Raw genomic sequence first — 23451 nt, forward strand, 5'->3', positions numbered from 1 at the left:
GAAAAAAAAACATTCAGCACCAGCAGAAAATGTGTATAGATTACTTTATCTCTGTATTCAATATAGATAAAAACCCTTCTTTGAAAAAAAATCTACACTCCGGAAACAGTAGATAGGATGAAGTTAAGCACAATCTAGTGAATCATGAGACTTGTTGCTTGCTGGCATTGATACCTCAGAGAGTTCATCTTGAAACACTGCCATTAAATATTGATGACATATTGGCAAAGGACAGTCCAGCCACAGAGGAGGAAATTTAGCCGGGGCGGGGGGGTGTGGGGGGCTGGAGGGGGGGTGAGAGAGATGGAGAGAAAAAAGGACACAGACACCATTCATATGGAATCATAAATCCTCAACTTTAGAACATCAAACAAGTGCTGTTGCTCGACATTGTCATGACAATTACGGTGCTCGCTGTCTCTTCGCACTCCAAAGTTTTCACTAGACAAATAAACATGCAGAAATACATGCGGTATGTGGAACAGTTAAATAATGGAAGACAGTAAAGGTCTTTACTAGTCAGATGACAATGCGAACTCACACCTTCCAAAATGTGTTGTGTGTCAGAACGAACATCATTTCCTGCCTTCCAGAAGCAGCTTCTCTGGTTCACTGACCTTCCTTTTCTTCTTGGGTCCTATTACCTCTTCCTGGCTAAATGCAAGGTTCAGGCAGCTTATCTGTAAGAACCATCAGAAAGTGATCATTCTCACGGTACAGGCTCCTGCTAGATGAGTCAAGAAATACAACTTCCAAAATTACAATGTGTTTTCCTGGATCCTCTTGGGTTTGGTTCAGTGTGATCTTGTTCTCCAGAAAAGCAACTAGGCAAGGAACCAAAACTGGAATACTGGATGGAACTGGGACCGTAAGATTTGTGAAAGCAACAGGTTCAGCTTCAGGGACAGAGAATGGTTTTGGTGGCACAAGGAACAGTACCCATCTCCCCACTGCCGACAGAAAATACCAGGAGCAAGGAGACCTTTGAGAAATATAATAGCCTATAGGGCACAGCCTGTTTCACCAACCTCAGATAATCACAAAAGTATGTAAAAGAAGGGGGGCACTTATGTCAAATTTGCGGTCACTGGAAACAGCCTTTCAGGAAGAGACATACAGTACCTCTATTTGTACATCAGGGAATTTCAACCTGAGTTGGTCCATCTCAGACTTCAAAGACTACCTGTGAGTCTGCGAAAAATAACTAAGCAAAGCAAGCTTTTTTCCAAGAGGCTTAACTTCCCTCTAGAAAGACACAAACCTCCCTCAAAAATATTCAGGGGCCTACAAACCAAAAGGTTAAAAAACACAGATAAATATATGTTAGAATATAAATGGGTCAACAGTACACGCCATTCAGACAGACCACAGAGAGACGGACAGCCAGAACAACAGTTGAAGTGTTGGCTGTGCCAAGTGACAAACTCACTTATTCTCGTTATCACATGACATATTCGCATTTTTACAATAATAATCTGGAGCTGCAGAGAGTAACGTGTGTTGTTGCCCACCCAGAAGGGACAAAACACAGTCTGGCAATGTAACCTCTCTTGCTCTCACTGGAACTGAGCTGAAGAGACACACCACAGCACACCGCTTCAACTTTGCCTTCAAAAGAAAGTTCATTTGGATGAAAGTAAGGTGAATGAAGAGGGAAAAGAGTGCTAACTGAGTTCCTGCTCCAAAACAGGAGTACCTTCCTCCAGTTTCACCGTAAAACATGAGGAATCCCGTAACTGAAGCAGGATAAACACACAGAATTAACAAAGAGCTATTCCAGAATGCATCCTGGAGACAAGTACAAGGTCTCCAGATTACAAGATGTGGTCATTATAGAATTCCCCACTCACGTCATCAAGGCTTTCTTTCTATCTGACCTTGGTATGAGGCTTCAGTAATCTCTACATAGCAATGGTCTTTCTAATGTGTGAAATAACTCTGATTATGGATTAACAGCAAAATAGTTTGAAACAACCTCACTTCGCCTCTCTATCGTGTTTCAAATTGTTTTTCCTCCCCTCTTCCCTCCTCTTCATTATGAGCAACACAATATTGCTTAATGCAGAAAGTACAATTTCCTTTCCATAAAAACAGAGAAAACAAGAATCTGCTAAAGTGGGACAGGCAGGTTCTCCTTCATCCTGCACACTCGGGCTGACAAAACTTCCAACGCTGCCCAAGGCGTATTTGCTTGAGGAAAGAGTGATGAGTGGATCTCTGTGTTACAGCTCCTGACCTGATATCCAGCTGCTCAAACTGGCAATGTAGGCAGTTATTTACTTTCCTCTCCCTGGCATCATTTTAACCTGTCTGCTTCCTTTTTTGAAGTAAAGGGCCCAGCAGGGAGAAACACTGCATCCAAAAACTCTCCAGTGCTAACACAGCTGCAGGGTTTGTACCCTGTCCTGCTGGCCACACAATAAAGCACAGCAATGATCCCCAGTCCCCCACCCCCCAGTCACCTGAATAAGGCAGCTCTCATTCTATTTTAGCCTAAACCACATAAAGAGAGCATCAGCTAGAGTTGGTGCTTTTATTTCCTCTATTGAGGAATGGATCTTCTGCAGCACCAACAACTGCTCAGTAAAGTTTTTACCCCTTTGCTATTCCTCCTAAATTTTCTGCATGGATGGGATACTTTTGAGGCGGGAGAAAGAGCCACAACGGGCAGCTGCTCACGCACAGGCCACTGAAACTCTCCAACAGTTTTCCTCCCCTTTACCACAAGCAGCATGAGCACCTAACAGGAACCTGAGACGAGAAGAATAAAAACATCTATGCAAGCCATCAAGTGCTCTAGACAAGCACTATTCATCTATTGAATGACTAAGATGTCAACTGTGCTCGTATTTCACCAAAGCCAACATGTCCTGTCCTGCCCCTACCCAGCTACATGTTCATGTGGGAACTCAGAGCCACGAACAGACCTCGAGTCCAACTTCCAGGTCCCATCCTTAACCAAACACTCAAGCATCTTCCCCAGAACTGTTGCTCTAAATAGGATTAAGTCAGATCCTACGTATGTTTATTTGACTTTAACCAGAAAGTAAACCTCTTAAACGGTGTGGTACAAAGCAGGAAATCCCTCCCATTGACTAAACATACAATCAAAGCCTCCAGAAATTGATTAATTCTAATTTTTCCCATGTACTGGGATGCTTGACTTAGAATAACTGATGGGAGAGCTTGTGCTGTACGAATGTTGGTTTTTTGTCTTACACGACCACTACAGGCCCTCGGCTCACTGATGAGCCAGGTGCTATAAAAGCACATAGGACAAGGCGCAGGCCCTCGCACACTTACCCTGCAAAGGGACCATGCTGACAACAGGACAGGTGGGACAAGGCCAGACCAAGTAGCAAAGACAGGAACAGACCTGTGACCTCCTGACTCTGAGTCCAAGGCATAGTTCTGGGTCTAGGTCACACCGTGAACACGCAGTGAGTTTGAATCTTCTGTTTTACAATACTGCACTACGTGTAAAAAAAGTAATATGTTGCTGCAGAATTTTTCTGTAAAAATACAGCTAACTTGTGAATCATACAAGTGTTACTAATTTCTGGCATAAAACTAACAGGACAGCTGCACATTGTCTGGAGAAGATATCAGGCTAAAAATAGATTAGACTTAGATTAAAGCCTTCCCAAGGCAGACTGGTGGATGAAACAGAATGAGCAGACCACAGCTACACTGCTATTCTTAGATAGACAAAATCAGGACCTAGTTTTGTGCTCTGCAATTTTCAATCCCCAGTGTCCCCATGTATTCCGGCCAAAAATTCCCAGCATAAATCGAAGCAAATTTACAGCTCTTCTGACATGTTTTGCTTCCCAAGGCATCCTATGTAGAAAAGCTAAAATTGCACAAGAGCATTCGACTGTGTCCCTCTTTGTCCCTGGCCTGCCCCATGCTGAGGTCTGGCACTTGGCAAATTTTATGCCCTCAGAAGAGTTCCCTTTGTCAGGGACACGGAGTGTTCAGTTTGGTACCTTGTAACTATCCTGACAAATTCAGAAGCACATTAATGTCAAAAGAAGTCCAGTTCCATCAAGCAAGCTAGAAGAATGAGGACTGAAATACAAGACTTAACCACTGAAATAAGGCAAAATGATCCTCAGGTGTCAGGGCAATAAACAGTATCTGCAGGGGACGTCCATCATCATCAGGAAACTTTAATCAGAGAGAACCAGTGCCTGATGTACCCTGTGATTTCAGCTGCAGCTAACATTGGCTCGATAGCACAGCAAATGTTTGCCACTTTCAAAAATCAAGCCAGTGACTCTTTAAACTGATCCCCCAAGACGTGAGGCATCCCTAGTGAATGGCCATTTCTCTCTGGTTGAAGGCAATAATTCCCATCTACTCACTGACAGTTGGCTGCTCCATGGTCTCCAAGCACAACAAAAATCAAGGTTCACAAGGTATGGCATGGTGTCAAGTGAAAGGACAAGAGGAAATAGACACAAACTGAAATACAGGAAATTCCATTTAAAAATAAGGACAAACTTTTTGTTTACTGTGAGGGCAATCAAATACTGGCACAAGTTGTCCACAGAGGTTGTGTAGTCTCCATCCTTGGAGATATTCAACACCTGACTGGACAAGGTCTTGAGAAACCTTCTCCACTTCACCCTGCTTTGAGCAGGTAGGTTGGACGTGATGATATCCAACCGTTCCTTCTGACCTCAGTGATTCTGCAAAGGCGGCACAGTGGTTAAACACTCGATGCAGGGCTCAACACCGGTCTCGCGTATCAGTTTCCAGTAAAGCGATCGCTCTGACATCAGTGGAATTAATCCTGATTTTCATCTGTACAAGTGGAGGAGAATCATGCTGGTTAGCATGAAAGCCAATTTACGCAGGTGGAAGAATGAAAGACACTCACTGTGGTGCTTCTGTGGAAGCTTGCCACATTTTTGTCCCCAGGAAGCCATGCCAACACATCACTGACTACCACTAGTCCTCTTCCTTTCCCATAGCTGACTGTTAAAATCTTTGACATTCAATGCAATTTCTTTTTTGCGAACTGGAAGTCTCACAGGCCTATTCTGTACCTCATGTATCTTGTAGCATTTAAAGGACTAATGAACAGATTTTTCCAGAGTGGAAAAAAAAAAAAAAAATCTTCAAAAATACCTGTTGAAAAAAGTTTGTCAGTCTCTCTCCTTATAATCTCTTCCAGGGCCCTCAATCACACTGTACACTGTCGTGTTGGCCATTCTGATTGCCGGATCACAATCCAATACGCCTCCCAAAACCAGAAGCCTTCCCTTGTAAGATTACAGCATTGTAACCGAGGAGGCGAAAAGCAATGGACACTCCTTCTGCCTACTAGGCTGCTACCCAGCTTAGTCCCTCGTGGGATATTAGATCTGTCCAACCTTAATTTATGCAGATTTCTCTAGAGGGTCTGGTTGCTAGCGTGTACGTTATGAACATATGTAAAGGCAGCCAGCGCAGAAGCTCCACATCCTCCCACGGATGTCCCTGGGGTAGCTGTCAGGGAATCTGAGGGCGCAAGGGTTAAATCTCCCCAGATCTGTGGGGCGATGGGCCTCACCTCTGAATGAAGAGATCACTAGGAAACTGTTTCCTGCACACTAGACAGGGACAACTCATGCAAGGATGAATGGCCCCAAGATACAGCTAAGGATCTGACGTGAATTGAGAGAAGCCAGGAATTTCCTGACCTCCCTGTCTCACTCCTCCCAGAATGGCCTGAGCTCACAGGAAGGAGAGAGGCAAGCTCATCTCTGAATCTTTCTCTCTTCATTGTTTAGGTCTGTGTAGCCTCAGCTGGTTTGGAGGAGAAAACGTTCTGGGAACTTCTCATCAGATACAGCTCTCTTGATAGACAGATAGAGATAAACCTTTCTTTTTTTTTTTTTTCTTTCTTTTCTGCAAAAGTTCAAGATAATGACATTGCCACAGAAAAATGCTTTCCTATTGCTCTGCAAATGGCAGGCTTCACCCTTCAACTGCTTTCTGTCATGGCAATTTGAAAAGTGGTTTGCCTGGGAAAAATCAGACAACAAAGGTCTTGATCTCCAAGCTGTTCTGCAATTGAATCCACTTGTGCTGACCTTCACATTCAGACAGAAGCTGTGTAAAATATGGAAGCTCAGCAAAGGCACAAGAATCTCCATCAGGATGGCCATGGCCCTGGGCACCAACAGGACACTGATCACTGGCAAACACGGCAGATATTACTCGCAACGTGTCATCCATGAAAGACTGTGTTCACATTGGCTTCCATCGCTACCACAGTCCCTCAGAGAAAGAGGACGTGGCCAGGTAGCCAAGTCTTCTGCATGAGGAGCAGCAGCTGGAGGCCAGACAGGCTATCCTCTGAGGTCTAAAACAGCACTGATTTACAATATTTAGGTATGAATCTCTCCCTAGATATCTAACTTTCAGACAGCTCCAGTTAAGAGAGCTAATCCGCATGGCAGGAGTATGCCTACCGCAGGCAGTGAATCGCAGTGCAGAGATCCCTGAGCTATCATCGATCCAAACTGGTGTGTCCACACAATGCCGAGTATCAACACACTTCCTCATGTCCCACAGCAGTCTAGTAGCATAAGCACGGCCAGTCTAGCAGCATAAGCAGTGTCTGGCGCTAGCTGATGAAGCCAGAAACTTGGGAGGCAGAGCTGACTTGTGCTGTGCTGATACGGCCACACCATTTCCAGCTCTGGCGCAGGCTCGGTCAGGGGCGATTCAAGGCTCTCTGCACGGCTGCTTCACTGTGCAGTGAGACTGTGCTCTAAGGACCACCCCAGAACTTCAGCCCACAGCTTCCTGATGGGAGATAAAAGCCTGCAGAGGCGTCCACATGGTCGGATTTTACTCATCTTCTAGTTCTGTTTCATTCCAAACTCATTCCACTGCAACATGTTTGCTTACATGAAGACAAAGCTGACCAAAATCAATTTGCAGGACAAGAACGTTAAAGGATTCACAAGAGGATAAAGGAGTATGCTGAAGAATTCAAAAAAGTTATCTTAAGTTCAGTGCACAACCCCATTCTCAACAGCAGATTTCTATAAGCTAAACCAATGGGCAGCAGTTCCCTATTTTACCCAACTCTTCACAACTCCTAGAATGCCCGTGGAAAGTAGCAAGATGCAGAAAGATAGCACACTGGGCCAAATCCTTGGCTGATGCAATCAGAAAAACTCTCCTGAAGTCAGCAGAGGTAGGCTAATTTACATGCTGGTGTCTAACTCTGGATGATTAAGTACAGAGATGCTTTGCTGGGAAAGGGCAATCTCTCATTTGATCCTAAGTATCATCAATCATGAGATTGCAGATAACAAGCCAGTTGAGTATATGTAAATTTTTCTCCAATCTGCAAAGCCCTCTGTCAGAGACTCTCCATGGCCATTACTAACGGCCAGTTACAGTTCTAACTGGACAGGAATAGCTGCTTCTCTTTTGGCAGGTCTGCATCCTTTGCCTCTCCCATGTCGATTAGATAAAAATAAGCCTTTAATACTTTCATTCCTGGTTTTCCTGAAGAGCTCTAGGTCAGGAAGATAACGACCAATAAACTCAGTTCCAACAGCACAGTTTTTATTTTTGATAACCAAGGAATCAGAAGGAATAAAGCAGTTCAGTTCAGATGAAGAGCAGTAATGGGCTCGTCCACATTTCCAAAAGCAACTTGTGACTCTGAGTACCATTTTTGAACTCAGCACTTCTTGAATATCAAATCCTTGTACAGATATCAAATTCTGGGACACTCCAAATTGTGAACAGTTAGTTCTGAAAAATCTTGGCCTCAACGTTTAACCGTACAGAGAGCACCTTTAAACCCAAGTCCCTGAGGTGCTGCTCCATGGACAGCTGAACAGCTAACACTGCGATGCCACCAAAAGGGTAGGTCTCCCTCCCAGACCCTCTGTGCCCGTTCCTCACCACCCAGTCTTGCTCACTCCCTTACAGTAGTGCTGGCACATGAGCAATCATTCGGTAAGCTAGTTCGAGGAGATGTTCTTCTGGTGGAAACCTAACACTCAAAGTCATGCATAGCACTGCAAGTCTAAGGGCTCATGTCTGCCCCAATAAAGGGAGACCTCCATGGCCCAGGCTACTTTGTTCCCGAAGGTCCCTCACACACAAAGCTAATTAAACTCCGAAATCCAGGAGAAAACAAGTCACTTTGGAGACCTTATAGCTCTTTAAAGCACAGAGCTTCTCCGAACACTCCTGACAGTATGAAAACACTATTACTTGACTGTACTGTAGTCTGGATAGCAACAAGGTGTTCGCATTCATACCCCAACAGGACTACTTCCACCCATCTTACCTATACTTGACCCTGTTAGATAATACCTAACTCAGACTTCCCATCCACCCAAGCTTGTCCTCATTTTTCAAGACGAACTTCGCTCACCGGTTTGGCTTCCTGATTCAAATGGAATACACAATGGTCATTTGTTTTAACCACTTCCCTCAGAAAAGAAGGGAAAGTCCCTCTCATATGGAAAATAGTGTCAAATTTTTATTAGCACTGGCTTTACAATGATGATCTGCACTTTTTAACTAGTGACTTGACTTTGTTTTTCCCTAAACTGACTGAAACGTTAGCCAACTTCTAAGCTATGATAGTTTAAAAAATAGTATCAAAGACTACATTAAAAAAACCCTCTACCATGCAGAATCTACCAGGCAGACGGCTTGGGATTTTTTTTTTTTTTTTTTTTTTTTTAAGTCTTTGGAAGCATACAACGGATAAAGTGACTCTTCCATTTTTCAGCAACTAATGCTGTTTCCACCACCTTCAGACACTCTCGCTATTGCTACCGCATTCTAATGAAATTCACATGCTGCAAGAGAGAGGTGTCTGGTGCTCTGCTTACAATCGCGACAGACCCGAAAGAATGTCAGAGCATGAATCAGTGGGACAACCACGAGTTACAAACAAAAAAGGCTCCTGTTTTCACACAGACGACAGAATAAACAATGATCAGAAGGAAACTGGAGGATGTGACACAAAAAAAAATGTGGTTAAAGTTTGAAAAATACCAGCCTAGGCACAGAAGTTCATTTCTAAGATCCAGAGTCAAGGCAAATACTTCACAGATGCCTTTTGAATGACACGTTAAGTTGTAGTCTCCAGTTGCTGTCTGGGTTAGACACCCCGGGATTCTTTTCAACAGAGGCGGGGAAAATCTTAGTAGCAACTTCCTACTCTCATTAACTTATCCTGTAAAGATTCAGCTTCTGAACATTCAAGCTCACACGATTTTCAACTAATTTGAATGGGAGGAGGATCAAGTAACAAGTCTGGTGGTATTCAGAGATTTGCCCTGTCACTGAAAAAACCTCTGCACAAGCCCATGAATTCGAGCTCTGATTCTGACTCAGGGTTTGGCCTGGGCAGCCTTCAGGATAGAATTAATTTCACATAACTTATCTAAAATTACATGTCTGGTCTACCCTAGTTCTTTGGGTTGCCCCAACAACCACTGAAAAAGAGATTAGCACCTCCAGGGGATAATTCTTCCTATCCTAGAGAGGTAGCCAAAAAGGGATAAGATCCAGTAAGTACCTGTGACTCACGTGTAAAGATAGTCCGGAAGCAAGAAAGGAGAGGTGAAGACCATGTTAGGCAACAGACAAACATACCCTTCAAACGTAAAAAAAGGTGGTGATTTCAGAACCTTAATCCAAAAACACACGCAGGTAAACCAGCCTGGTTGGGACACTGCTACATTTAGTCTGCATGTGTAATTCACAAGTGCCAACTCCAGAGAACAGTACAAAATTCTTGTACTGGATGTATGAAATAAGCTGACCATGGAAAGTTTCTTCCTAAATGCTTCCAGTTCATGCTTATATCCCTATGCCCTAATACTTTGTAGCCTCTATATATTTTGATACTGCACAATAAATCCACTAAGGTTAGTTGAATCTTGTGCCATCCTAGATGACATAATGTTCCGTGGCAATGAATTCCACCTTGCCTGGCGTATCTTAGAGCCACCAAAATTTCCTCACCTGCTGAGACGCCCTTGAGCAAGGCATCCTGCCCGTCTCCTTTATTCCTGTCTTCTTCTTTCCATCTACAATCCAAACATCAAATCAAAATTAGCTCTGAAGTTAAAACCCTACATTTAATTGAAAAAAAAATCCAGAAGCCTGACTAAACCACTGTAGCAAAATCCCATGGCTGATCTGAAATTGTGTAACCTTTGCTCTCAGGCACTGCCAACACTGGAAATAAGAGATTTCAGAATTAAGTGTCATATGAACGTGCAACACATCAACTTGCAGCAGCTCCTATCAATTACACTTAGGCTCCATTTTAACCTGGTTTCTAAGAAAACAAAGCTTATGCCTGCATATGCTCTATCCAAGTGTGTGTGTGTGTGTGTGTGTGTGTGTATGGGGAAGGTGGGGAGCTGTCCCCTGACTAATAACTATTGACCTTATTAGACAGTTTCAATAAAATTTGATGGGGGGTCCCAAAGCGCCTCAGTTTCATGAGAAAAGGCAACTGGTTAGAGGAGGAAGATCCTGTTAATATCCCCAGAGCGGAAAAGGTGGCAGTATGAGTTCACCCCTCATCAGTCATCGGAGAATCTGCAGGAGAAAGACCTGAAAAGGTGACTTCCTAGGCAGACAAGCTTCTTCATTCCAATGGTTGGGGATCTCAGGAATGCTATTTACCATTTTGTCACTAGATGGTATTGTTCCACAGGCTATATCTGAGAGCCTCAAGGTCAAATACAGCATGGTATATCAGAAGCTAGGTTGATTGAAGTGAGAGGAAAAGGCTTTTTCATGTATGTTTTCACATATGGAAGTCATTAGCAAAATCAAGCTGTAACAGCTTAAGGAAAAGAGCTTTGGTGAAAATGTAGCTAATGTAACTCGGTATTGATGAACTGTGTATTTCCTCCATATCTGAAAAAAAACTGCTGATATAAAGAGGTGGAAAGATATTGATAAAAAATTGAATGTTTCTGTTAACAAACCAAGCACATATAACAAGCCCTTTATTATAGTTCAAAATTCAAACAGCGTGACAAACTCTGTTCATCCATTTCAAAGTAAGGGAGAAAACCTAAATATTATGCTAGGATACAGTCATAAGCACAAGCTCCTTCAGTTTTGAAACTGGGCATTTACCTGTATCTTGAAGGTAAAAAGAAGGTGCTTCCATTTTCCAGCCTGGATGGGCATCACTTTTGTCCTCTCCACGCTCACTTGAATCTGCTCTGACAGGGAGAGGGTGATTCTGTAAAGCAAATGATGTTTTGTCTTAACAGCATAACCTAAAAAAAATATGCCCAGGTGGTAAATCCATAAACCCAGCACTAATAGGGATGAGATTTTCACAGCTCCTCAGTGTCCAGGTCTTCCTTCTCCCAAGCCTACAGGTCTTTCAAGAGAGAAATTTTCTAAGAAAAGACAGAATTCTGACCTAAATGGCTTCCTGTCTTCAAGAGTTAGTTATGTTGGGGTTTATTGCCTGGCACTGACCACCTAAAATTAAATCATCAAGGCTGAGCTACCAGTCCAGGCTGCCCCTTCTGTCATTTTGGAGAGAGGCACCACCAGAGGACCATTCATTCCAGCCTACCTTGGTGTCTAAGGAAATTATCTGAATTACCTGCTAAAGACGCCTCCTTCTCCACTAAGCGCAGAGGGGGGCCTAGAGAAATTAGACGTAACATACAACTTTTAGATGGCTAGAGGTAAGTGGAAGGAATCCCACCTAACTACACAGTGGAACATGGCTTAGTCCTGAGAAACGCCAAGTGGAAATGCAAAACTGTTTGCAATTTTCTCCATTTTGTACATGTCTGAGTGCACGTGTGTGTGTGTGTGTGCATGCACATGTGTTGGGTCTCTCTGTACAATCACTGCCCTCTTCTGGGAGAACACACTAGACTCAGTGAGTCAGTGGATATGCTGGAATGAAATTCACTTTACGTCTATGGACTTCCAGCCTCAGCGTTCAATCCACTGTAGCGCCGCTGCCCAACACAAGCTGAAACCCTTATTAAACTAGGATTCTGACAAAATGTTTCTTTTAAGGAGAGTTTTGCTAGATAAACTGCGTTCCTCCAGTGAGAACCGAATAGAGCTATTTCTATACCTTTGTGCTCCCCTCCTCTTCCTCTTCATCACAGTCTAACCCTTGATGGGAGATCTCAGTAGGGCCATTCTTCTGGATCAGGTTGCTTTCAACTGTCCCCATTCTTTTCTTTTCAGTTGTCACTCTCACTTTCATGAGGTGGAAGCCGGTGGAGACTGACCCTACTCTCAGGTTGACAGGATCGCCATCAAATAACAGGTCACCAGGGCTGCCATCTTCCTTAAAGCCAGGGGGCTGGTAATCTTTGGGAGTTACTACACAGGGAGAAAGAACCCAGTGACGTCAGAGAAATCAAGTTCCATCTCTCCCTCATCCAATTTATAAAGAACAAGTGTATATCAGCCTCAAGTAACAAGACCAACCACTAAAAATATTCTGGCTTTTTTTTCAGGAAGAAGGGAGAGAATGCAAAGGGAAAAATGAGCTGAGCAAATGTTATCAGGGAGCTCAAAGAAAGAATGACTTTAGGATGCTGAGAAACCATTAATGTGCTCAACTTCCTGGAGCAGAACCTGACATTGCCTGTTCCTTAAAAAAAAAAAAAACCAAACCAAAAGCCAACAGCGAAGGAGAAGGACGTCTCCTTTTCACACTGCATGGCTGTACTTCTTACATGGATGTTCAAACCTTTCTTAAAAAGCATCTGCCATCCCTGTGTGTCAGAAGGCTTTATAATGTTTTACACCATTTCTCACTGTTATCAGCTAACAGCTTCTATCATTTCACCTTTCTATGCTTTATTTACTTTACAGGGGCTCACAATTACTATAGAAACTGATGGAAAGGGAATTTTTCCCCACAGCACACACTGTTCTCCACCTACCATCATTGTAGTAGAGGAGTTTCATGGTCAGGGTAATGTCATTGGGAAGCGGCCCGAGGTTTTGCATTAACAGGTACAGTTTACAGATCAGGAGCCTGCTGGCCTGTTTAACGTCCTCGCTGCACACCCCATTCACAAAGTTCATTTGGTTGCTACAATCGGAAGAAGAATAACAGATTTGTTTTCCTCAGTCATGAATATTCACGATCTAATTACAAATACAGAGCACCCACTGACTTGTCTGAAACCACCAGTGACAAAGCTACAATGCCTTTATGTAATTTCCAGATAAACAGGGAAGTGAAACAGACTCCAGGGATGGGGTGGCATCAGCAAAACAACAGCTCTAAACTAAGAGGCATGGCATTTACATTTGAACAGACTTTGTAGCTGGGGCAATGGACCCCATTATACAAATGTCATGACTCACTTGTTTGAACATGATTAAATTGGATCAAAGGACCATAAAACAAGTGCCTTTCACCTAAGCAATTTCAGGAATGAGAGGAATGAGGTGAGAATCCCATATAAAGCCGATTCATCACAGGGGCTATTTTCAAGTCCATTTTGCAGTTTGAAGAGAAGTGAATTGCATGTTCTCACTTCAATTCCACGTAAGAAAAACGAGCTCAGAAGCACATTTTTCAAAAGTGACTAAGGGGCATTCCTCTCACCTCCTTCACCCATCCAAATGTCAGCTGGCTAGTCTAAGCAAGCAGTCTAGACTGAGATAAACGTGTAACAGAAGTGGGATGAATCGCCCTCCGGAGGAGTTTGTTTCTCTTGACTACAGAGGTAGATGAGATGAGCAACTTAGATCAGCCAGCTAACTTTAGACAGTTGAAGATGGACTAGATGAATCATGACATGACTAAGGAACCTAAACTTCCTTAACTTTCAATGAGAAGGGGCCATTAAAAAAATGTAGCTCCTTCATTACATCTCTGGAAGACCACTGGCAGGTGGATGACACTATATACAGGCTGGATGGTCCCTAACACTATCATCCCAAATTGCTTCAAAAGCAGCAAGTACCTTAAGAGAGCAGGGAAGGTCCCAGGGCTGAATTTGATGGACTAAACCATTGGAAGGAACAGCTTTGTTAAGACTGATTTCCCCTTCCAGTTGAAGCTTCTTGGCTCGTCATGAAAATGGAGTGGCCGTTGAACAGTTTGACTTCCCAGGGTACGCAGGGTATGGTTTGGTAAGCTCCAAACTGCCAACAGCAAAACTCTGTGCTGAGCATACTGCTATTACATTAAATCTTGTATGTTCAGAAACGTACAGCAGGTGAGAGGACAAATGCTGGCAATGCCTAAGGTGGAGTAAAGAGAAGGTAGGCCTTCTCTTACAGATCACCTTTACAAGTCTTGGGATTAGCAGAACAGAAGGATTAGCAGAATAGAATTGGCAGAATAGAAGTGGCAGGGGGAAAGAGTATAAGCAAAAAAGAGATGAGAATTCCATAGGAATTAACAGGTCAAGTACTGGTTCAATATGGGAATAACATTGTGGATTTGATGCAGGAATGTGTCAAAAGGCAAAAGCTGAGGAACTGAACCTCTCTGAAGGACTGGGATCCATGGTGGGGAATTCCTCTGAACTCCATCTAAAATAAGGCAGAGACCATTTAGGAGAAAGTTGCCCTTTACCACTCAGATACGATGAAGCGGACCCACAAAACACCTCTCATGGAACGATTAACTCAGAGTTGGCACATGACAATAAACCTTGCAGGTGTACAAAAGTAGTTTCATCAGCTGAAGGAGCTGATAGCAAAGATGACCCAATACTCTGATCAATGCCAGAATGCCAGGTTACTAACGACTGCAGGTACACGCATGATCCTGCGATAGCAGCGTCAGTCACTGAGGAAACAGAACAGAGCCCAGGAATCCGATGCCACGGGCTTTGAAGCCTCAGAGCAGTAATGAGATGTCAACGAAGCAGCAAGATTACTTAGCCTCTTCCTGGCCAGTACGACGGACACCAAGGGATGCTGAGCTCTATTGGGGCACTGTTGTTATTTCTAGGAACTAATGACTGATCTGAGTAAGGCTGATTAAAAAATCAAACTACTCAAGAGCTACCTATTATCTTTCAGATCCCAAAGGTCTCCTCTTTCCCTCCGTGTACTGAGGACAACTGACAGCAGCTTCAAAGCAGAAACAGAGGGTACAGTCAACAGGACACTCTAGACTCAGACATAGTTCAGATTTTCCTAATAGAAAATCATTTTGCCACATACTACAAAATTATTTGGATGTGTTTAGAGAAAGAGCAGCAAATGGCACACTATAGGAGCGTTGCGGAGGAGTTTCCTGAGGAGCATATGAGACAGCAGAGCTCTCTTGCTGTACAGGCAGGTTCCAAGGCCCAAAGATCCATGTTTCATCAATGGCAACTGCAGAAGCAAACTAAAAATGGGTTAATTATTTTTCTTTGCTTTGGTGATTGCCAACGGCCTTTGATAGTATTTATTTTAAACTACACAGGATTATGGCTTACTAAACACAGCTTTAAAATATCTAACAGACAGAGAGCGCCAAAAAAAATGCAAAAAGTTGCTGCTTCCTGCCACACATTTTGCAGCATCAACTCAGGCATCATAAGCGAAAGTGCTCTCAGGTCACCCACGCAAGACTGCTCAAGCAGAATACACGTATGCAAATGCCCAAGGAAAAAAATTCCTGGGCACAGGATCATGGTGAAAGGGATCAAACCTGCAAAAGCTTCATTTGAAAGCACAAGGCTGTCTTGTGAAAGTGGAAGAACACTCGTTATTAGTTGGGACAGTAGCAAGCTCAACAATGGTGCTGGTTTCTGCATCGCTACCCCGATTAGGCACCATTTCTGTAAATTGCCTTAACTCAGTTCTGGTGCACTTTAAGCGCCTCACTGTGCTACGTAACAGCACTTCTACTCATCAACTCGGCAGTTCATATCCTGTAGGGTGACTATCCTGAACTCCGATGATATTTACAGCTGCTTAGCGACTCAGACATGCTCTAATCATAAAGTACAGTTTCTTCTTAATGCTTCAAGAACACAGTTTTCACAGTGTAATTCTGAGAAATAAAAGCAAACCTTTACCTGATGATGTCCATCTGGGGCACCTCCTTTTTGTACTTGAATTTGAACTGGTACAGTTCAGTCACTGTCTAGAGATTTAACAAGAGAGGGGAAAAGAAGAAACAGGTCTCTTTCAATAACAAGTTTAAAGATGCACACTGAACCTAGCAGTGTCCTTTCACAACTTTATGCCAGAGCACAGCATTAATTTAATGCCACTATGACAGCTTTAACTCTATTAGTGCTTGCACAGGCTTTGGCAAATTTTCTTAACAACCACAGCTTACCTAGCACTGAAAGAATCACAAAAAAATGACAAACTTCCTGCTTCCTCCTTCCACTTCCTCTGTGGGCCTGACTCCCCAGCCTAAATCTCTAACGAGGCACCGGGGCCAGCCAACCATCACAACGTACGTACGTCCTCCCTTACTAAAAGGAAAAATGTGAGGCTTCATGGGTGATGCAGTGTCACAAGGAAGCCTGGCCCAGCGTTCTGTACGGATGCAAGGGCCTGAAGGATTCTTCCGACTAAGAAATACAAACAATACTGCATGGGCAAAACTTCCTGAATTTCACTGGTCTCAGAGTTTTCTGAGGGAGATAAAACAACTAGATGATTTTCCATTTAAAAGGAAAGGATTTGGTATGATTTTAGAGAATAAAATAATTAGGAAGAACGGACAACTTCACCACAAGAGAAAGGATCTATTGTAGTCCAATTCCATGCCTATAATTCACTTTTTCCAGAGGCAATGAGGTCGATTAGCAGGAGCTCAGCTGAGCCCTTAACTCTGAGCCTTCCTTACAAATCCCAGCCTTGGTACGGACTAAACTCTTGCTGTCTCCCCAGATGCTGAGGTACAACGCAGCAGAACTGTAATCAGGTGAGCAAAGACTCCGCAGCCGTTCTCTGCATCTGCTCTGCGGAGACAACATGGATGCAGAACCTCGCTTATATATCACACCACCCAGTCTGTCTCCACCAGCTAGATGTAGAAAAAAAACAGAAACACAACAGAGAACACTGAAAGGATGAGAACAGGCACTATGCAACACAGACATCCCAAGTCTGAAGTGATTCATAGTTTCTGTCCTAAATCTCTTTGCATGAAAAAACAGCTCTCTTATCAACACTGCTGCTAAAAAGATGGTTCGTAAAAGAACTATTTTGAACTTCCCATTTCTTCTCTTCGGGCAAGAAAAACAAAATTGCGAACATGCCCATTAGTTGCCTGTTAACATCCCTGCCTGAGGCCCTAGATGGGCCCACAGCCTAGTGCCTGGTAGGAGCGTTTGATCACAATCCAGCTCACTGAGCTGTCATTCTTGAGTGAAGGCAGAAGAAGAGAAACAGGGTCACCAAGCAGCTATGTCAGGGTAGAATTTAAGCCTACAAGTCCACTCTGAATACAAATCTACTCACCCATGCCTTCAGTTGTCTCAAAGATTAATTAAGACTCTTTCTTACCTCCGGTTCCTTGGGATTGGTGTAAATCTGTTACAAGAAAGCACAGTGAGGGCATTCTCCCCTTGGATAACTTCAACCAGTGAAAAGTGTCTAAACAATGATATTTTCATTTTACAGCAGAGATTGTACTATCTTCAGTGTGGGATCAGAGAAAGGAATGGCTGAGGAACAGCCCTCCTCTATCAGCAGTCAATACTTACCACTTCAAAGACAGGTAGAGGACACTCATCTGTGTAATTGTGGAGGAATGAGGTTAATTCCCATTCCAGCCCTCACAGGCAACTATCAATGCCTGAGATTTAACTACTCAGATTATGCACAGAATAGATGCATAGCATAGCTCTCGGTGCTTTACAAAGGACCAGGGCAAAAGGCTTGCTATGTAAATGCCAGTGTGTGGTTTCTTCAGGATCAGATTAATAAGGAGGACTCTTCTGCAGGGGAAAACGGAGAAGACACAGCAGTTTCCAAGGGTGGAGGCAAGAGTTTAAAGGAAGCAATGATATGAAGCACATGAAAGCGCTTCTAGGAGTTTAAGGATGCATGTAAGGTCTCAGTCAGAAGTCTGACATACTGAGAAAAATATTCCCATGCAGCCTAGGAAATTCACATTTACCATATTTAAGAAAGGTCACTGCTCTATTAAAAACCACATACATTTTGACTTCCCCTTAAAAAAGGCACAAATGGGTTGACACAACCTTGACTCCATATCTTTCAAGCAGGGTGGGGGAAGAAAAATGCCTTGTATTCGTTTACTTACTGCGAGGACAGCAATGTGTAACTAAGGAGGGAAAAACAAAACACAAAATCAAAATCTAACCTTAGTGGGCAAGGAAAAGAAAGACCTATCAAAACCTGCCTGCATACAGTGAAGGAATAGATACATTCAACAAACTAGGAGTTAAAAACCTTCATGCAGATTCTTCATAGCACAGCATCAGCAACACCTAGTGGCCAGTTTGCTTGGCTTTACTTGCAGTTCCCCAAGAAAACAACTGCATGCTCAGACTTCTCTCTTGGAACTCTTTTTAAACAAACCTCCAAAGGCTATGCCGCTTTAAAACTCTTTTACAAGAGCACCCATCCCTACACTGAAGACTAGTATTTGCTCTCTGCTATGAAAATCCCCAAAGGTATTTAATGTATGCTATAGCAAGAAAATGTACATGGGACTACTCTTGAAAACAATCCTAGAACATGCATGAAATATCTGTTTTTTCCTTAATCCTTGTCAAATAACAATTAATTTATGTTTCTCATAAATAGCAGAGGACTAAGTACCTCCTAGACTGTCAGCAAGCAATAAACTGAGTTCACAACATTTTGAACTCTTATGCACATTGACAGTTGTACTGATGTATAAGATCATCAGTGCCGAAACTAACACCACTTCATCTGATCTAGATGAGAGTTGGTTTGATGAACAGTGCTGACAGAGATGACAACAGTTGGTGCTTTTTCCTGTGCAGAGCAGTTTTTAGGTGAGAATCAGCAAGGAATATGATTACTTACCAGCTGATTTTGTCCTGGAACCAGTTATACACCTTACTTGATGAATTATTTTCCAAAAAAAGTAATAAATTCTGAACCCAAGAGGAAAAGCTAGGAGGGTTATAGAAGATGAGAAGAAGGGAAAAGACGAGGGGAAAGGAGATGAAGGAAAGCAGAAGCACAGAAGAACCTCTCTCAAGAAAACAGGCATGGAGATCAAGATCTCAGTTCTGACTGGCAGCGTCTCTATCCAGACATTAGAGAACACAAATGTAGAACACAGAACTAAGGGAAATCCATTTCAGGCTGCAAATTAGTTCACACACCATGTACAGGCAAGCCTAGAGAGCAACAGTGGTCAATATTTGGGCTCAAGGAATAAAATCCCAAATCTCACACGTACATACTCAGGGCAGGGTCTTCCCCCTGTCCCACAGCTGTAAATGTGTGTTGCGTGCACTCAAGATCACTACAAAAACATAAAGCAGGAATGGAAAGACAGTTTTGTCCATACTTTATGAAGAAATAGGAAACTCCATTAAAAAATGTGAAAAAACTTACATACTGCCTCTCCAAAGCATCAAAACAACCTTGAATCCTGCCACGGAAAAAACATGTTAATACTAACCAGCAACATTTATCTCCTGATCTGTAAACACACACTCATTAGACACAGTTTAAAGTGCATTTTTTCTGGAATTAAGACAACACAGCTAGCAACATCTTGGGCTTGTAAAGTCCTTTTCAGGTCAATCATCATAAAGGCACTGTCCTCCCTTCTGCATTTGTGCATTGTTTGTACTTCTAGGGCCATATCCTGTCAGCCTGGAGCCCACTTAAATCCTGACAAAGACAAGGATCCGAGGCCTCAGGCTGGCTCCGAGTGGTTCTCTGCTCAGTGCTCTGTTCTAGCTCCCCAGCTTGATCTCTGATGGCTCTTTTCCCATCAGCCTTGTACAGGGCTTGGCTGAAACTTCAATCTGAACACGGCCTGGTATGTCTGGTCTTGTAAATTTTTGTTATCTGATGCATAGTTTAGAGCTATGGATTATCTCAAAGTAGTAAATATTATTTGAGGTAGCAATGGTCAGATATTTATTCTTCGAGTCAAAGGATGTGCAGCTAGGTTATCTCCTTAGCACATCAAAGTCAGAGTCTCTGCTTGTTGGGAACATGCCAACTCTGAAATACATCCTAAAGAAAGGTGTAGGGTACTTAGACACACAACATCCAGGGAGATAAAATATTGTACATACTAAAAAACAAGCTACAAGAATCCCTACAAAAGTGAAACTAGAAAAGACTAAACACCACCATAATCAATCTCATGATTTTCTTTACCCTCTCTCTGTACCTACGCTGCCTGCGTGTGCTCTGGGGCCTGACCGTGACCTCACTACAGTCAACACTTCAACAGACCTTGAACTCACACGATCTTGGTCAGCTAATTCTGTCTTGCTTACGCACAGGGCCAAGCACACACTCTGCAGCAGTGGGAGTTGCACTGGCACAGTCAATAGCGCTACTGGGCACAATATTTTCAAATTCAGGAAGAAGAAGAATGTGAGGGGTAGACGTCTTGCTATTCAGCACAATCTTGTCTTAGTTTCGCTGTTACTCACTTACCACTTGACTATCTGCAATGATCCCAGACAGCTTTTATCTTCTCGGAGAATTTTTAGACAGAGGTCTGCAAAACCAGATTTAGCACATAGTTACAATCCTTATCACAGCTGTTGGGCAAACGCTGGAACTAAGCCAGTCACCCTCCCTTTTTTGGATAAAATGCGTTATCTGAAGGTCCTTCCTGAGCGGAAACGTTGGTTTTCCACTGAGTCCCAGGTGGGCTGACAGAAGCTTATTGCTGCATTTTCAAATGTCTAGATTTTCCTCAGATGCTCTGGGCTCTCCCAGAAAAAGCGCTAGAGTTACGGCTTAATTTCAAAACACCAGCAGCTTCCGTCTTCTCCTCCCTCCTCTTCTCCACTCCCATCTATTCCGCCATTCCCTAACAACACCTTCACTTCTGCATTCAGACTTCACCAACATCCATACAACATAAATGACTGTGCACAGAATAAACTACTTCTGTTAAGCTTTTCCACACAGTTCCTTCTACCTCTGTTTTCAGGCATTCCAAATAGCAAGAGGAAATCCATCCTGCAAATCAAGAGGTGAATTAATAACACCTTAGGATTCAGCCAAGGAGCCCTCAAAATTGTGAGCAGGCCAGATGTCAACATTCCTGATCAAAAAGGCACTTGAAAGACCCGATGTTTGATTAGAAAGACTAGTGGCTTTTCAGGGTTAGGTGATCAAGAGCCAATCTGGGATTTCCTGTGCCCTTAAGCAAGTCCGCAAAGTACATGCGACCATGTTTCAGGACAACTAACTGCAGTAAGGGCAAACGTGGAAAGAGATTGGAATGCATGGAGACATTTCACACCCTACCAACACATCCTGAATGAACGTAAAGGTGCTGATGAATCAAAGCACCACTAATTCTTGTGATCCTATGACAAGACTTTGGTTCTTAAAGTTCTGATTCCCAAGCGCATGCGGTTACGTGAGATTTTTTTCACAGAAAAAAAACGCAAACACAATAGAACAAACAAACAAATCTACTTTCAGTCTCGCAAGGAAAGCTGAAAATGTGAACCTCAAGGCTCAAAAATACAAAGGAAAATAAAACACACCAATCAGAGTTAATATTTAAAAACTTACTGATTTTTAAGTCACTCTCCTGACGCTGGGGCCTGATTCACAGGGCTGGCAACACCAAGGAATGATCATAAACCAAAAGAAACACTAACAGAAAAGGCATGAGTTGCCAATAGCTCTAGGTTGTCTTCTATGCTCTCTATCTATCTGATGCAGAAGCACTGTCTGCGTTCAGACTTGAGAAGGCCTGTTAGCTAATTTCCTAATAAACTGAACTCATACGTATATGAGCAGCTGGAAGCTAACATGTAAAGCAGGTTATAGCTAAAATGTAGCAAGTAGAAAGAAGAATTCAGCACAAATTGAAAGTGCTACCATCTAAATAGCGAGTTCCATAAGAGCTCTCCGGGAACAGCCCTCTCATGTATGTTATACAGGATACAGAGATGGCCAGAAGTCTTTTCACCAGCACCACAGACTGCTGCTCAGTAGCAATTTTGTTGGGGAACAACACTGATTCCTGAAAAAGAAGGGCAAAGCCAAAAATAGCACCATTTTAGTGTAAGGCAGGGATTATATTTAGAAACAACTCTCAGCAGGCAGAAAAAGAGGGTAACTAGAAATGTAATTTTAACATTTCTCTGGTCTTCATACTATGCAGGGAAGACTCATGTCTAACATGGGTGGGATTAAATGTTTTAAGGATAGTTATCAATAGATCTGACATGATTTACTCAGATGCAGACTGTGATTTACTCAGATGCAGACTGCATCGGTCGGTCATTCCCTCCCCTTTTATCACAGCTGAACGTTCCCACCCCTTCCACTGCACCAATGCTGGCACTTGACAGACAACCACCCCTAAAAAAAAAAAGTGTATAGGTTTCTGCCGGCGTAGCTCTACAGAGTTAATTGTGGAGTCAAACAAGTGCCGGTGCTGGTGTGGCATTCACGGCTGTACCAAAGTTCACTGCCTGCCACAGCTTTTTCTGAGATCTGACAGCAGACTGAGCCTGTCAACGCTGTACGCAGACCTAGTTTTCAGAGTGGTTTTAAGGCAGAGTTGTAAACAGTACATGTCGACGACTGGAGCTAATGTAAATACTAACCACTGTGTGATTTTAACATGAACAATCTTAGCAGAAAGTATACTAAATTTAGTTCCTCTATGAGTTTGTTGCTTTTCTTCCTGCTAATAAAGCTCTGTGCACACCTAACGAGCCTACATTTATTTAGTCAAATACATGTCAAAGCTCCATGCTGTATCTTCCTGGACTCACTAAATTGGAAATAATCCAACTAAGAACAGCACAGACAACAGAAAGTGTTCCCACCTCACCAGGCACAGACGTGCCACGTCCAAAACTGAGAGCTAAGATTGTCAGTACCATCACACTTCACGGTTTTTACCTTAGAGGACTTTTTCTTTTGCCTAGTCTGTAAAAGCTGATGAGTAGCCATCTTATATTTCAAAGATGTGCCTTCCACTTGTAGTTAAAACCTAAAAAAAAAAGAAGATATGAGACACCTGGAAAATACACAGTCATTGCTATTTCTCATCTTCCTTAAACTAAGAATGAGGTTCTTCAGCTTATTCAGGTCTGAAAGCTAACTGCCAGCCAGGACAGCTAAAGCAAAGCAAACCAAGGATGCTCCATGGCACTGTCTGAGAGTCTGCAGAGCAAGACAACTCCCTATTCACTGCTAAACGATCAATAGTATTTGAAATTCAGGGCCACAACTGTACCTGGTGTCAGCTGGTGCCACTTCAAAATGCATTTCTCATATTCCAAACCACAAATGTTAATTCCTACAACCATT

At 42.9% G+C, this 23451-nt stretch overlaps 1 protein-coding gene across 3 annotated transcripts; it reads right to left on the minus strand.

Annotated features, from left to right (window-relative positions):
- Positions 1 to 357: 357 nt before the first annotated feature.
- On the minus strand, positions 358 to 23128 carry HORMAD2 (HORMA domain containing 2). Of its 3 annotated transcripts, XM_050906670.1 has the most exons (13): positions 23041 to 23128; positions 22006 to 22150; positions 20596 to 20659; positions 19531 to 19567; positions 18239 to 18259; positions 17476 to 17502; positions 16029 to 16096; positions 12936 to 13087; positions 12113 to 12366; positions 11140 to 11248; positions 10006 to 10070; positions 544 to 680; positions 358 to 441 (listed from the first exon to the last, which is right to left on the minus strand). In XM_050906670.1, exons 1-12 carry the CDS (start codon positions 23089 to 23091, stop codon positions 576 to 578), a joined length of 1098 nt encoding a protein of 365 aa, XP_050762627.1. In that variant the 5' UTR covers positions 23092 to 23128; the 3' UTR covers positions 358 to 441; positions 544 to 575. The 3 variants fall into 3 exon arrangements, with proteins under 3 accessions (XP_050762627.1, XP_050762626.1, XP_050762628.1); XM_050906669.1 differs by having other exon boundaries at positions 358 to 680; XM_050906671.1 differs by having other exon boundaries at positions 358 to 680; positions 21988 to 22150.
- Positions 23129 to 23451: the final 323 nt, after the last annotated feature.

This window comes from Gymnogyps californianus, chromosome 16, assembly GCF_018139145.2.
Source record: "Gymnogyps californianus isolate 813 chromosome 16, ASM1813914v2, whole genome shotgun sequence".
NCBI classification, from domain to species: Eukaryota; Metazoa; Chordata; class Aves; order Accipitriformes; family Cathartidae; genus Gymnogyps; species Gymnogyps californianus.

Excerpts from the sequence above, each read along its gene's own strand:
- HORMAD2 (XM_050906671.1), bottom strand. The coding sequence starts at position 23,091 with ATGGCTACTCATCAGCTTTTACAGACTAGGCAAAAGAAAAAGTCCTCT. Across the intron at positions 12,367-12,935 it reads ACTCCTCTACTACAATGATG|TAACTCCCAAAGATTACCAG; the intron begins GTAGGTGGAGAA and ends CTCCCTGTGTAG. Across the intron at positions 681-10,005 it reads GCTCAAGGGCGTCTCAGCAG|ATAAGCTGCCTGAACCTTGC; the intron begins GTGAGGAAATTT and ends TGGTTCTTACAG.